The 16,459-nt window shown below is 44.3% G+C and overlaps 1 protein-coding gene across 6 annotated transcripts in view; it reads left to right on the top strand.

Moving 5' to 3' along the window:
* The first annotated feature begins 964 nt into the window (after positions 1 to 964).
* Positions 965 to 16,459, top strand: part of TBC1D8 (TBC1 domain family member 8) — a 103,668-nt gene continuing 88,173 nt past the window's right edge. For 4 of the 6 annotated variants that reach the window (XM_047743988.1, XM_047743989.1, XM_047743984.1 and 1 more), the window contains exon 1: positions 965 to 1,266. In XM_047743988.1, the coding sequence (XP_047599944.1) occupies positions 1,140 to 1,266 (127 nt within the window). In that variant the 5' untranslated portion in view covers positions 965 to 1,139. The remainder of the gene's footprint in view (positions 1,267 to 16,459) is intronic. The other 2 variants (XM_047743987.1, XM_047743986.1) reach the window with 1 other exon arrangement.

Below are 16,459 nucleotides of genomic sequence, written 5' to 3'. Positions count from 1 at the left end.
GTCCTAATTAAGTCACATTTTGTCAGGGACCTCTTTGTCAAAACCTGAGCGCCGTTTTGGTGGGTGTTTTTCTTTACTTCTCTTTTGCTCGCGGTGTTGGGATTCTGTGCCTTTCCAAGGACACAGCTAGGAGGAGGACAACCAGGCCGTTCAAGGTCAGCTACCATTTGTCTATTTCTACAAGAGCTTTGAGGAAATACTCATTCTTAAAATCCTACCTCCACCTTCCCTGTAGCTTTTCTTTAATATCACCTACCCCGTATTTCCCAGCCTTTCAGTTCTCTTAGAACAAATGCGACTGGTTTCATTGCGGGGTAGGGGACTCGCAGGGGGGCCCTAATATACACACGAGGGCATCCAGTTTGAGTTTGGTCTGACGCCTTGCTTCAGGATCCTACAACATCGCTACCTCTTCAGCAGCTCTGTCGGATTCCTCATGAGAGCATGGAAAACGTGGGCCAAGCGTTTTTAAAAATTGGAAAACAATTATTTAAAAATTTTAATACTATTTTTTGATTGTCTGTAAAAATGTTCCAGTTATGTTAAATGCTACGGTATGCCAAACACACCTGGGTTTTCCGTAATGCATCCTGTTGCCCCTCAAAACAAATGCCCTCAGCTGGGCAACCTGCAGCTGTGAGAACAAGATGTCCTTCTCCCTCGCCCCTCCTCCTCTCAGAGTGAGGGGCGGGGAGACAAGTCCTGCGGTCCCGAGCTGTCTCCCAGTGCCGGCGGAGGAAAGACAAGAGTCGAGGCGCTCCCAGCAAGCGCAGCGGAGAGAGGAGGGGGTACCTGGCAGCAGAGATGGGACTTCCTCCCTCCACTCCGGAACTGTGCGCTGGCGCGGCTGGGACTCGGAAACCCAGGCGGCGCCACTAGAGCTGGAGGAGTGGGGATGGTCGGTGGGCGGACTCGGGGCGGGTCTATGGGCGGAGCCGGGGTGGGGGCGGGGCCTGCGCGACTGCGCGGGCTGCGAGCGGCGAGCTGCGCCGGCCGCGCTCCCGGGACTCTCGGAGCGCAGGACGCCGGCCGGCTGCGGTCTCTGCGGCCGCCGCTTCCTCCCGAGCGGGCTCGGCCCGGCGCAGTAGGCGGCCGGGGCGATGTGAGCCGGGGCCCGCGGGCGCGGTCGGACCGCTGCGATGTGGCTCAAGCCCGAGGAGGTGCTGCTGAAGAACGCCCTGAAGCTCTGGGTGACTCAGAAGAGCAGCTGCTACTTCATCCTGCAGCGGCGCCGCGGGCACGGCGAGGGGGGCGGCCGCCTCACGGGTAAGGGGCGCGCCGGGGCTGGCGGGCGCAGCGGGCCGGGCCCCGGACCTCGCTCCCCGCCGGGCCCGCGGCCCCCAGCCCGGGGTGCTGCGCAGGGGGCGATTTCGTGGGAGACGCCGGGCCGGGACGGCCCTGCCTCGGGCTTGTTTTCCTTTTTTCTGCATTTCTCTTGCAAGCCCCCGTCGAGGTTGAAGCAAAAGGGACTTGCGGGCTCGTGCGTTTTTGCGGGCGAGGCAGGTGCCTTCGCTGCCTGGCCCAGTGACCGCATGGAGGCCAGACTTGGCTCAGGAATCGAAGGAGAAACGCCGACTGGAGCGCGAGCCTAGGGGGCAAGGGCCAGCCGGGGAGGAGCGCAGGCCGCGGTGCGGGGCCAGGTGACAGCGGGGCGCGCCCCAGCCGGCTCCGACTCGGCCATCTGGAAGCGCCCGAGTCTCCAGGTGGTGTCTTGGCTGGGGACGCACGGCCGGCCCACAGCCCGGCGCTGCTCCGGAGACCCTGGCAAGCGGGGATTGTCGGGTCTGTGGGCAGGGCGGGCTGGAGACCATCTGCGCACCGGGAGGAGAAACTGAGGCAGTGCGAATCCCAAGCTTTTGATCTTAGTAGCAAAATTGAGCAGGTCATTTCCACCCCCCCCCCGCCGCCCCCATTTGTTTCTAACAAGCAATGATAGGAGGAAAAAACTCAGGCTTGTAAAATTTGTAGAAAACAAAGCATTTTTTTCTAAAAGTTACTCTCCAGAGCTCTGTGAAGATCAAGCGTTTGGAAAAATTGAGGCCAGCTGGCATAGCTGGGCCACCTGTTTAAGTGGGTCAATGGAGGAACAGTTTATTAGCCTTTTTCACTTGTGTCTAGGGAATCTATATGGAATTTCTAAATTTTGGAATCTGAAATAAAGGAGACCTTGGCTCTTTCCCCCCATTACATCCCTGCTTATACTGAGAATGCGTATGAGACCAAGGCTGGAGAGAGAGGCCAAGAGACTGAGTTTGGGTCTCTAGGCTCACTGCTGGTGACTCCAGTGTTTGCTTATTCTGGGGGAAGGTTCTCCTGGAGTAAAGTCGAATGGGGAGATGTGATCAATAGTCCCTAAAATAGAACTAACTGCAGTGGGAATTACCCTTCCTGTACTTTAGACTCGCAAGGTGAGAAAGCTGGCAGTTGGATGCCATGAGAGGGTGGATTTCACTGAGTATCAAGGGGTGGGTATGATTAGGTGGCGTTCTGAATGGAAGAGTGGTGGGGTGGTTGAGGAGTCTGGATGAAGGACGTAGTAGTGGAGTGACTTCTTGTGGTGAGTAGTGGGGACAGATTGGGCAGCAGGTAGGCCTGCTCTGGGAGCTGCTTTAAGCTCTGAGGGAGGGAGTTAGTGGAGGAAGTGGGAGGCCATAGAGGCCTTGGTGAGTCCCTGAGCAGCACAGTGGCACTTCATGCCAGAGCTCTTGGGAAATGGAGGTTGGTGGTGCCCTGTGAGGCCCATCAGAGGCAAAGAGGCCAGAGATGTGGTTTGTCCCCCCAGTCCTTCCAGGGCAGTGTGTCTTAATTTTTGATGTGTTAAACACAGTACCTGGACTGTAAATGGTCTCCTTTAGTGGAGGGTGAGGACAGGGTTTGAACGTGTGGAACATCTGCCCAGCAAGTGTTTTTATCATTAATCCACTGCTCGCTGATATTGTGGGGTGTTCTTGTGGCTGCCTTGAGAAAGACTTCAGGGTATTCGGCTTCTAGCAAGGGAGACAGGTCCAGGCAAGCGGGCCAAAGCCTCAGATACGATGCCTGATAGAGACTGAGGTCAACCTCCCTTCCAGAGAGCCTGGCTTTATTGTCTAGAATCTACTGCGATGAATGCAAAATGATGCAGCCCCTCTTCCTTGTCGCATTCCAAAATCAAGCAGGTCTCATGTCATCATACCCGTGGCTTTGGCCTTACTTGGCATATATTTTGGGTTTGGGTTTATGGTGAGTATGCACCATTTTCTTGTTAAAGACAATATAATTGAGAAAACAAACAAACAAAAAAACCATAAAAAGGCAGATGACACTTTGCTTTATTTCTTGGGGACTCAGAACCTCTTCTTGATGTTAGAAGTGTGGCATCTCTTTGGCTGCTAGATACTTTACGTTCAGGCTTTTAGCTGGGAAGCAACTAAACAGAGCCATGCTGATTGAGCAACCCAGAGTTACCACATCCACCGATGAGCTGGTCCTAACCCAACCACTTATATATGTTGTAAAGTCAAGATTATGTGACACAGAGGGCAGCTTCATGTTGGTGGTGGTTTTCAGAATATGTAGAATTCTAATTTAGCAATTTATTGTAAAGGTTTAAGATTTCAGACAGAGTTAATGAAAATAATGAGGGCTAACATGCATATCCTGCATATTTTTTTGGAGAGAAGCAAGTAGAAATGGTTTGAGAGGATTTGAAAATAAAATGTAAGGGAGTGGTGATGAAGTGTCTTTTTTTTTTTATTGTGATGCTGAATTTGTTATTAGTAGGAGCTTAAACATATGAGATCTCCATTGGCATTTAATCTGACATGTTTAAAAATTGCCCACCCACAGAAATAAAAGGTTTTGTTTCATTGAGGATTATAATTAATCTTCCTATTAATATATATACACTCACACCTATATACATTCCCTGTATCCATCTCCAGTTTTATTTTCTTTATAACTCTCTCTCACTTTCTAACATACAATATACTTCTTCATTTTGTTCATTGTTTCCCCATGCTGAATTGTCTGTTTTAGGAAGGCAGGTATTTTACGTATGACAGTGCCTAGCACATAGTATATGCTCATTAAATGTTTGTAGGATGAATACGTGAATGAATATATGCATGAATGATGGAATCTATTTTTTTCTTAAAGGCTGGGTGGAGGGGGAGGGTCCAGTTTTTCTGACTGAGGCTGAGCTGATCACATGAGATAGGAACATCCCCTCTCTTTTCTGGGCTTCCTGTTTACCTGGCAGTATGATCACTGTGGAAAGCTGGAGGTAGTGGGTGGGAAACAAAGACCTCTTCCTTCTTTTTTTGTAGCACCCGACTTTTAGGGGGAAGGATCAGGGCCTCAGCTTTTCAGGTGGCCTGTTACCATCCCCTAGGATCTATCTGGGGAAGGACATCCTGGGCTTGAGACAGTAGTGGGAGGCAGAGACCTTTTCCTCCAGTTAGAACATGGTGTGGCTGAATATAGCATCATAAAATGTTTCCAAAGCTCCTGGGACAGAAGTGATTTTGCTGCTCTGGAAGGGAGGAAGTTAAGGTATGCAAGTATTCGGTTGGATACAGTCTCTAGCCCTTGGGAATATTTTTAAATTATTTTTAACTTTTAAATTTAAACGTAGTTGACACACAATGTTACCTTAGTTTCAGGTGTATGGGAATATTAAGTTTAGTCAGCTCTGGGAGAACTGAGTGGGAGAAGTTAGCATTTGGGAGGGGCCGACAGAACACACCCTTGCTGTCCTCTCCCCCAGCATTCCCTGAAGCACTTAAAATGAGCAGCACAAACATAACTTTATTTACTTATTTATTTTAAATATTTTATTTACTTATTTGGCAGAGAGATTATAAGTAGACAGAGAAGCAGGCAGAGAGAGAGGGGGAAGCAGGCTCCCTGCTGAGCAGAAAGCCCAATGTGGGGCTCAGTCCCAGGACCCTGAGATCACCACCTGAGCCGAAGGCTGATGCTTAACAGATTGAGCCACCCAGGCGCCCCAAACATAGCTTTAAAGACTGAATGTCAGTCACCCAGATGGCTGCTCTGAACGATTTTTTCAGTGTTCTATTATGTGTGTTCCTGTATAATCTTGTACTTCTTTCCCCAAAGAAGCTGGCAGTTAAAAAATTGTAATTTGAAGAAAATTTTGATGTTTTCTACTTTCCAGAATGTTTACCTTCAGCCCCTGTTCCTGTCACTGCATTTGTAATAGGGGCTAACAGTTTCCTCAATAGCTAGGGTCACAGGAGGAAGCAGAGTGTAGTGGAAAATAGGGGCTTTGAGTTAAGATAAGCCTATTGATTACAAATCCAGGGCAGAGAGGCCTTGTGCTAGTTTATTTCGTTTCTTTGAGCTTTAGTTTAACAGCTTCGACAGGAACAATAATGAAACTTACTTTAGAGGGTTACAAACTATTTTCCACTGTAGCTACAGCATTTTACATTCCTACCAGCAATGCACAAGAATTCTAATTCAAACAAGGCTTAGAATTAAAACTATATGAGGGGGACGCCTGGGTGGCTCAGTTGGTTGGACGACTGCCTTTGGCTCAGGTCATGATCCTGGAGTCCCGGGATCGAGTCCCGCATCGGGCTCCCAGCTCCACGGGGAGTCTGCTTCTCTCTCTGACCTTCTTCTAGCTCATGCTCTCTCTCACTGTCTCTCTCTCTCAAATAAATAAATAAAATATTAAAAAAAAAAACTATATGAGGGGCTCAGCTAGCTGCACTTGCCACCTTGCAGGTTTGGGGAAAAAAAAAAATCATACTTAAAGAATTGACTAACGAAAGGGCTTCTTAGAATAAACGTGTTATAAAGTTTGCATTCTAGTGGATATAGAAAACACTTATTACCAATGTATGTATGTATGTATGTGTTATGTATTTAAAGATTTTTATTAGAGAATGAGCATGTGAGAGCGGTGAGTGGGAGGAGGGGCAGAGGGAGAGGAAGAAGCAGACGCCCTGCAGAGCAGGGAGCCCACGCAGGGACTCAGTCCCAGGACCCTGGGATTGTGACTTGAGCTAAAGTCTGACATTTAACTGATTGAGCCACTCAGGCACCCCTATTACTGCAGTATTTAATAAGTGTAATTGGAAAGTTAAATATTTAAACAGCAGTTTGTGCTAACAGGATTTGCTTACAGAGCTTCTTTGAAACCTTTTGTTAAATCTTAGTAAATAAAGGGAACTTCACCTTGGTGTTCCAGGCATTGAGTGTGAGTGAGTGACCGCGCTCAGAGTGAATTGTCTGCTGTCACTGGAACAGTGTCCCAAAGTCTGGGGGATATGAACCTGACACCAGGGTTTCATGTGGGGTCATTAGTCTTGCTTAGAATGACTCTGTTGAAAGGTTGGAAACTGGTGAAGCCCAGGTGTTGCCTTTCTTGGCAAGTCCATTCGACATTGATTGTAGTCTTGCTCAGGTAGCTGAATTTGTTGGTGTTTTTTTGCCTGCATTCATTCATTCATTCATTTAAAGTAGGCTCCACACCCAATGTGGGGCTTGAACTCACCACCCTGAAATGAAGAGTCACATGCTTCACCGACTGAGCCAGCCAGGTGCCCCTGAATTTGCTGGTGGTTTTAATCTTTGGTTTAATGGGGCAGTCTTTGCATTGTGTAGAGTTCCAGATAATGGCTCTAGAGTCTTATGTGCTTTGGTCTTGTTTTCCAAAAGCACAATAAGGAAGAAACACAAGTAAAAGAAGTATTTTGATTTTAGGAGCATAAATTGGAAGATATCTTCCAATACAGATATACAGGTAAAATAACTGATTTATTTTTAAGGGCTGATAAGCTATTAGTAAAAGCTTGGGGGTTTCCAACAGTTGCATTTAATGAAAGCATAAGAAGGGCACTGTAATTAGGTAATCAAACAAGGCAGGGACTGTGTCCCTCGAGGAATAATGTGAGGTACAAATGTGTGGGTGGTGCAGGAGCAGAGGCTAGAGCCAGCCATCTCAGCCTAATTGGAACTCTTTAGGAAGAGCTGAAAATGATTGAGAGGCTTGTAGCTTTTAAAGAATTCATTTATTAGCTGTGAAGGGATAGGATTTTATGATCCTGACTCTATATTCTGGCAGCATTGGTTAGAGGAGGAATTTATTTTAAATGAAAGTAGTAAATCTGATCATATTTCCAGGACAGATTTTCCCCCTAATTTTAAAAACTTTAATCATTTGTACTGAAACCAGCCCCGAGCAAATTTTAACAGCTGCTTGGGTGTTGCATGAGCTATCCTGTACCACGTCTTTCTCCTTCCCTTTCTCCTCATAAGCACAGACACTCCAGCTTGTTAGGTACTTCCCAGGACCTCGTCTTGCTGACCCTTCTGTGGGAGGTGCCCTCACCTCCCCCTCTGCCTGGCTAATTCCTTTCTCCCTCTCCCACCCTTCAGATCTCAGTCTGATTCCACTGCCTGGTGATGGTGCCCTGGGCCCCTCGCTCCTCTGATCCTCTTCTCCCGCCTCTGCTTTTTCCTTTATAGTGCTTACACTGTGCTGTGATGTGGCCTTTTGTGGCTTTATCACGTTCTGGGGAACCCGATCGTGAGCTTCAAGACAGAGCTCCCAGCTCTGTGTCCCTCACCATTATGCCTCCAGCAGTGAACAGTGTCACTAGAGCACTCAATAAATACTTAGCAAATCCATGGCTATTGAGGTAGAATTGATAGGTGTGAGCCTTTGAGGCTGAGAAATGTTTCGTATCATCCTAAAAATGGGAATTATGCAAAAAACAGGAATAAATAATAGCGTTGTCATTGCATTTCTCAGGCCTGCCCTGCATGCCTGTAAGGACTAGTGGTGGTTTGTCAGCTGTGCCAGCCCAGCTGTTAGAACTGCCCGTTGGTAACCTTTATGTAAATGACCCTATACAGACCCAGAATGATTTCCCTAGTACATCACCAGCCAACTGACACAGCTCTGCGGAGTTGAGTCATTAATATTCCTGAACATTTGGTGGGTCTGTTGTTCCACCAGATTTTATTTTTCTGCTTCCTGCTTTTCATTTTAAAAAAGGAAGGAAAAATCAACAACAAAATAAACAGCCCTAAAGAAACTCTTCTGAGGAAAGGGTACTGTATGCTGTGATTGATTTTCTTCTGAACCAGTAGTTACTGATAGAGAATGGATATTCAAAATATTCAAAAATAATAAATAAGACTGTAGTTTGCCTGAAGCTTTAAGATGGGAAATCTATGTGCATAAGAGGATTTAATGTAAATATAAAGTATAAGTTATACAATACCTATCACCTGTCACTAAAAAATAGAATATTTGCAATGTTTAAGAGTTCTCCTGAGTTTTTCTGATTACATTCCCCTCCTTAATACATTGTTGAGTTTTGTGTGCTTTTATAACTTTATACAAAAGGAATAATATCTTACTTATTTTTCCTGAAGCTTATTTTTCCACATCTTAGTTATATTTATAGTTTTATATATACATATATACATATAGTTGTGTTTCTCTACTGTTGAACGATGTTGATGTGTATAGCCATGTTCATTCATTTTTGCTGCTAGGTAGTAATCCAGTAATCCAGTAATCCAATAATAATCCATTATTCATTCTCTTGTCAGTTGATATTTGGGTTTCTAGTTGTTTTTTTAAATTATAAATAATGCTGCTATGGACATTTTTTTTTTTTTTTTAAGATTTTCAAGAGAGAGAGAGCATGTACAAGCAGGGGGAGTGGCAGGCAGAGAGAGAAGCAGGCTCCCCGCTGAGCAAGGAGCCTGATAAAGAGCTCAATCCCAGGACTATGGGATCATGACCTGAGCAGAAGGCAGACGCTTACCCGACTGAGCCACCGAGGTGCCCCTGCTATGAACATTCTTGTGTAGTGTTCATATGAATGGAAGTTTCTCCAGAGACTATACCTGTTAGTGACCCTGTCAGGTGTATCAGCCAAAATGGGCTAGGTTATGCTATGAACAAATACCCTAAACATCTCTGTGCATCCACATTAGTTTATTTCTCCCTCATGGTATATATCCAGTGGGGTCCCCAGGGTTCTTTTCTCATGTAGGCACTCCAAGATGGCCTGACTGGAGGCTCCATTCCTAATGTTTCCATGGTTGCATAGTAAGGGAGGGGTGGGGTGTGGGGGGGTGACAGTTTGGTGAATCTCATGCTGGTTTTTAGAGCTTGCACCTGGCAGTGACACCCATCCCTTCTATTAATTTTGTTTGTTTATTTTATTTATTTATTTTCTTTTTTTTTTTGTAAGCTCTATGCCCAGTGTTGGGCTTGAACTCATCACCCTGAGCTCAAGCATCGCATGCTCTACCAACTGAGCCAGCCAGGCACCCCTATTCACTTTATATTGGCCAAAGCAAGTCACATGGCTCTGTAACCTCAAGGGCATGGGGAAGTGCCTTTTTCTTAATTTAGGAGCTATGTGTGTGTTTGTGTGTGTACATGCACATGTGTCTGTTCTGTATTCTTTTTGAAATATTAAAAATATTTATGTATGAGTGGACTTTTTTAAAAAAGATTTTATGTATTTATTTGACAGAAACAGACCGAGAGAGGGACCACAAGCAGGGGAAATGGGAGAGGGAGAAGCAGACTCCCCATTGAGCAGGGAGCCTGATGTGGGGCTCCATCCCAGGACCCTGGGCTCATGACCTGAGTGGAAGGCAGATGCTTTAGACTGAGCCACCCAGGTGCCCCTATGACGACTTTTTGTTTTTGTTTTGGGTCTTTCGAAGAACCAACATTCTTAATTTCCATGCAGCCAAGTGTACAATCTTTTTGTGCAAGAGTTTATACTTTCTGTTACTTGTTTAAAAAGAAGTCCTTAAAAGTGAATTTTTAGGATGATGATGAAGGGCAATCCTGAGATGATGGCTGAAAGACCTCCTCTAGGTCCAGCTTAGAGTGGGGCAGAAGGCTATAGGACAGCTCCGAGGAGAAGGGAAATCGATAAGCACCTAATGTTCTTGCATGTGCTGAAGGGAGGTCTGTGCGCTAGAGAGAAATTATGGGTAAATTGTTATTTATTTCTCTTAGAGTGTGTTTGCATGAGGTGGGGGGAGGGGCCGAGGGGGAGGCCAAGTGGGTTCCACACTCAATGTGGAGCCAGATTCCGGGCTCAGGCTCACAACTCTGAGATCATGACCTTAGCTGAAATCAAGAGTGGGATGCTTAACCGACTGAGCCACCCAGGCATCCCGTGGGTAAATTATTGATACATTAAAAGCTAAGTCAACCAAAAATTCTGGGGCAATTGTGAACTCCAGGGAAAATGAAAAGTTGTATAGTTAGGACTGGTTTCATAGTTTAACCACAAAGCTCAGCTCTCAATAATGTTCACATAGTTATAATGTAAATATTGACTAGTGATCTAACCAAGCCTAAGTGAGGTGTGAGTGCTAGGTGGTGGTGGTCAGTGAAAAGGAACTAAACCCTCTACTTCTGAAAGCTACCAGTGAATGGCTCAACTAAAAATTCAAGAAATGGTAATATAAACATGTTCTTCAGAGTTGCAAGGGTAAATGCAAAAAGAATCAGTTAAGAATTGGAGGTGGTTGCTTTCAGGGAGGTGGGAAGTGGGAGTAGGGAGAGGTGAGGGGGCTGTTGTGTTTCTCACCTAACCTTGTAGAATTATAGGTTTCTTTATAGGCACATGTAAATTGGGTAAAATGTGGACTGAATAAAATTTGGGAGAGCTTGGCATTTTTTCTGGTTACCAGCTCTATATGAGTAATGGGGATAAAGAGAGGCCTTGAAGCATTGTTGTATTCTTGCCTTATGGACCATGATTACTCTTGGATTGCCCAGGCCTCAGATATCTGTCCTCTCAGTAAACTATATTTAGCCTTCAAAATGGCTAGCATGTGTGGGGTGTGTCAGTTTCACAGAGGTTTAGGATCTAATTTCAGAAATGCATCTAATCTAGTCAGGTACCTTTATTTGAAATTAAAAGATAGCTATTCTGGATCTTTTTTCTCTCTAGAGAGGAAATCAGTTTAGAGTTATGTTTTCATCTCTGACCTAGCCTCAGAGATGTGGTTCTGTGACTAACCCATTTCTTCTGGGGTCTCAGTTTCTTTGCCTGCAAAACAATTACTAGTATCATTATTATTGTTATGAGAGTTTTATAATAATAGCAATGGAAGATTTCATACTTCAAACTGTCATAGTTTCTAGATATGTTTGCAAAATCCGTTTAATTATTTGTATTTAGAGAAGAAGGAAAAAGCCAGCAGAACATTTTCATTCAATAATGCCAGACCTTGTGTTCTCATGAAGCTTATGACCTAGGGGAATGGGGAAAGCTAGTGGTGGTGGTAAAGTGATTATTAAGCCACGAAATACAGAATTATAAATGATGGTAATTGCTGGGGGTGCAGTGGCAATGAGAGGGAATAACAGGGGAGCTAATACAGAGTGGAGTGTCAGGGAGCATTTCTCTGAGGACCTGTGATCTTAGCTAAGACCCGCAGGGTATGTAGGATGGTGTTAGGTGGGTAAAACCTGGAGGAAAGAGACAGAGGAAACAGCCTGTGTAAGAGCTCTGTGGCCTCTGAGAAGCTCTCTGGGCAAGTTCAGTTTGATGTGCTCATGAGCCATCTAGAAAGGCTTGTAGGGGAGGAAAATAGAGGGGACAGGGGAATGGTCAGGAGAATGGGAGGAAATGAGCAGAGTGTATTTACCAGCGGTCAAGAGAAAAGTTTATTCAAGAAGGAGGGAGGGAAGCCAGATGACTCTGCAGTATGGTATGGAAGAGGCTCATGGGACATTGGCACCCTCAGTGGGAGCAGTTCGGGTGCAGGTAGGCGGGATGTGGGCGTAAAAGGCTGGGGAGGAAGTGGGCATGCATGTGGAGGCAGCTTTATCAAGGTGGGATTTGGTGGGTTTTTGGTTGTTATTTCAAACTTATTTTTTGTCAGCAAATGGTAGAGCGTCTGTTGAAAGCTGCATCTGTAGGTGTGAACTTGGGGAGGGGCTGCTGGGCCTTGAAGTGGGCAATGACTAAGATTCGAATAGGTCAGCAAAGTAGGTAAGGCATCCAGGTGAGCAGGATCTCAAGAGACAATTCCCAAGGAAGTTTGGTTTGGAAATAAGGTTAAGTACTCAGTACTGGGGGAAAAAATTACCTCAAAGAATCTGTAACTGACCACCAAAAGGATGAACTAATTTAAATGGATCCCAGGGATGTTGGCTCAGACTGGACAGTGGTTGTATCACTAGCCAAAAGAAATTCTTTGAGGAAACCATGGCAGCTTAAAAATTGGTTGTTACTTGCTTGGCATTTGGTGCCATATTGAGGTGCCTGTGTGTGAGATGCCCCTTGAACCATCTTGTCTGGGGTTTTGACTATGTAAATAGTCTTTTGTTATCAATAATGTTATTAGCATTCAAATGATAGAATTTATTTCTAGAAGGAAAATACAGATTAAATATCATTTCAGTAAATTACAAAGGTTGACCAGGAAGTTTGACTATCCTGAATTATTGAGTCCATTCAACAGTGTTTTAAGTAAATACATGGCCCAATGTTTGGGATATAGGGATGTTTTAATAAGAAAATGTGTTAGCATTCTTTTTTTTTTTTTTTTTTAATGTGTTAGCATTCTTAAAATGGGATTGTTCTATGGGCACCTGGGTGATTCAGTGGCTAAGCATTTGCCTTTTGGTTCAGGTCATGATGTCAGGGTCCTGGGATCGAGCTCGGTCAGGTTCAGAGTCTACTTCTCTGTGTCCCAACGCACCCCCACCACCCCCACCCCTGGGCTTATGCTTTCTCTCTCTTTAAAAAAATGGGATTGGCCGGGGCGCCTGGGTGGCTCAGTGGGTTAAAGCCTCTGCCTTCGGCTCAGGTCATGATCTCAGGGTCCTGGGATCGAGCCCCACATCGGGTTCTCTGCTCAGTGGGGAGCCTGCTTCCTCCTCTCTCTCTCTGCCTGCCTCTCAGCCTACTTGTGATCTCTGTCAAATAAATAAATAAAATCTTAAAAAAAAATGGGATTGGCCTAGTGATGAAGGTTTGGAAGGAACCTTGCGAAGCAGTATTTGCATGACAGACACAATTTTAAAAGAAAGAAACAGAAGTTCAACCTCAGGTAGAGATTTGGTTATTAACACCTACGTTGGGAGCATAGTGAGCTAAAGTTAGATTTTGAGTTTCTGTTATATTGCTATTGCAATGACATGTAAAATGTAAGCAAGGCATTAACATTTCTTCAGGAATGTATAGGTCACAATCTTCCATCTATCAAGGATTCAATCACGGCAAGGATTTGGCTGGAGAGATTAGGTTTTAGTAAAACCAGTCTCAAAACTGTGTGCACGCATGCGCATTTGCGTGTGTTTTTGTTTTAACCTTTAGTTTCCCGTATGTTTTTGAGATAAAGGAGAATGTGGACACTCATTCAGGTTTCAAAGTGGACAGTGTTTAATCTCAGTATAATGGAGCTGCCTCTTAATGTGGGGATTAGGTTCCAAAATCAAGATGAAGGACAAAAATTGCTTGAAAAATAACCCTTAAAATCAGCAGGGCCCCTTTCTTGTGTTCATGTGACTAGGAGTTCCTGGGAAGTGGGGGCCTGTGTGGAGCCGGAGCCTCTAGCCCCCAGGGAGCTCACACCAGGGTCTCTGCTCCTGGATTGAGGGACGGTCCATATAGCAGTTGTTTGGCCTCTGGCTGGTGCATGGTGTTGAAGTAGATGAGTTAACATGAAATGTGTGTCTGCTTGTGGCTGCCTGCTGGTTGAAGTGAAGTCCCTGAGCCAGCTTCGTGGCCAGCTGAAGCTAAGAGTGATGACACTACACTTGGGCACAATAATTTGGAAATTGCTATTAGGTGAGGTTGATGGTAGCATTTACTGGATCTACAGGTCTGATGTCTGTTGCTCTGATACACACAGTGAAAAGGTCTGTGCTAAGTGGATGTTGTTCCATCTTGCAGTCTTTTGCTTGTCCTCATTTATCCAAATAAAACATTCAGGTTTGAGGAGAGGGGTTTGGAGAGCCACTTTAGGAATTGGAAAGTTCTCTTCAATAGGATTTGTCTCCCACTGCAAAAGCTGCTTTTCTTGTGTGATTTTTAACTTCCTATATGACCTGGAGAGCCGGATTTGAGTATTTTATATTTCATAGCGAAAAGTTAATTTAGAAGCATATCATAGTACACTTACTTTCTTTGAATTAAGATTTGCAGAAACCCTAACTATAGGCAAAACCAGAAATGTGTTGATGGTACTTGAAATCTTGGTAAGGTTCAAGACCAGAGTCTCCACAGGTGAGCATTCATTTATACCGGAAGGATCATTAGAAGGTCTGTGTGTGTGTGTGTGTGTGTGTGTGTGTGTGTGTGTGAGGGAGTATGGGGAAACGAGGGAAAGAGAGAAGGGGGAGAGGCAGGGAGAATCTAAGAGAGAGACTTGAATGGCAGATATACTCACACCAAAAGAGATCATAATCGCAGAAGCTTTGAAAACACATGCTTTAATCTGCTATTTGAATAATATTGACATACACATTCCTGAAAAGTTGTATTTAGAATCAGAATTTTATACATTGGACAGTTTTCCCATCACAGTTTCAGAGAGATGTACATTTTAAGTACAGAGAAAATGATTAAAAATGTGTGGAGAAATCTATAAATTGAAAAATCTATAAATATGAATATTTCAGATGTAAGCTTTTTTAAAATTACAAACTAAGAATGACTTGGTTGATCAAAACTGTCAAAAACAAAGGGGCATGGGGACCTTTGTCTTCAGAATGTCAGTGGTAAAAGGCAGTAAAGGCTGAGGATTAAAGGAAATTAGAGACATGGCTGAGTGTAATGCCCAATCCTAGAATGGGTCCTGAACTGGAAGGAGAAAACATGCTATCAACATGCTGTTGTTGGGTCAATGACGAAACTGGAATACAAATTGGAGATAAAAGTACCATGTGTGTTATACTTAGTGAGGTTGATAATGCTATTGTTGTATAAGAGGATACCTCTCCTTATTCATAGGAATAGGTCTCCCTTCAAACAATTCAAAAAATATGTCTGTGCTTAATTATATCATATCATGTATCAAGAGAAAGAGAACAAATACAGCAAATGGGGTATGCTGTTAACAGTAGACAGATCTGTTTCATAGCAAAAGGTATTTGAGTGTTCTTTGTCCTGTTTTAATTCCCGAAGCTATTCTATGAACTTGAGATTATTTCCAAATAAAAAGATAAATAACTTTATTTATTTTTTTTTAAAGATTTTATTTATTTATTTGACAGAGAGAAATCACAAGTAAGCATAGAGGCAGGCAGAGAGAGAGGAGGAAGCAGGCTCCCTGCTGAGCAGAGAGCCCTATGTGGGGCTCGAACCCAGGACCTGGGATCATGACCTGAGCCGAAGGCAGCGGCTTAACCCACTGAGCCACCCAGGCGCCCCAGATAAATAACTTTAAATGTGAACTTGAAGCACTTGTCCACTTTGATAGAGGTATTTTTAGCCTATAATACCAAAATATAAAATATAATTGTAACTTACAAAAAATAACCCTTTGGGAAATTTCTGCTGGAAAAAATAGATTTATTGTGAATCTGAACTATGCACCCTCTGCTTTTCTTACTGAAACAAATGGTGTTGTAACCTGCCCTGCCCCATACAGATAGTACAGAGTGGGGGTGTGGCAGGGTCAGGGGAGAGGGACAGAAAGAAGGAGGGAGAGAATTTTAAGCAGGCCCCAAGCTTAGTGAGGAACCGAAGGTAGGGTTTGATCCCATGATGCCAAGATCATGACCTGAGCCAGAATCAAGAGTCGAGACGCCTAACCAACTGAGCTACCCAGATGCCCCATGTAACCTGCTTTTTAAAGAGTTGAGGTTTCTTGTGGTCCCAGGTGCCACGTGCAACAGGGCAGGTGGTGTCTATAGATATTCACCACCTGCCCCAAATTGTAAGTGACTTTCATATATCATGTGTTATATATTACAGTGTTCAGTTAGACCTTTATTGTGGTCAACAAACAGTTGAATTTTAAAAGAAGGAAAAGCTAGGAAAACAAATGGATTCAGCAAGTATTTACTGTGTGCTTCCGTGTGCCCACCTCTTTTCCGGGCAGTGAACAAAACAAAGTCCAGCCCTCAGGGAACTTAACTCCACTACAATAATTAATCTAGAGTGACTCTAGTCTCTCTATTCTAGTAATTACTTCTCTTGTAATTAACCTCAGACTCAAATTCTCAAGTGTGCCCTGAAGTCCCCTTAAATATGTCAGTCTCATTTTAAACTTCCTTCATTAAAATATTTTGTGTTGCCTTTACCACACTAGAAGAGGTTGGTTTTTGTAGTCCTTGTCCTTAAAAACTGAACTGTTGAATCTGACCCCTGTATTTTGGGTTCTTGCTGGCCTTAGGGACATTGTCTTTGAGCCCTGTGGTAGCACCAGATGAATTGAAGTAGCTTCTGGCCCCCTGAAGTCTTTCTGACCCCTTTTCCTCATCAGGGGCTAAGGCAGT

This window comes from Lutra lutra, chromosome 9 (genome assembly GCF_902655055.1).
Source record: "Lutra lutra chromosome 9, mLutLut1.2, whole genome shotgun sequence".
Classification (NCBI taxonomy): Eukaryota; Metazoa; Chordata; class Mammalia; order Carnivora; family Mustelidae; genus Lutra; species Lutra lutra.
Note: the sequence above shows the minus strand (reverse complement) of the source record. Positions and strands in the feature narration are given on the sequence as shown.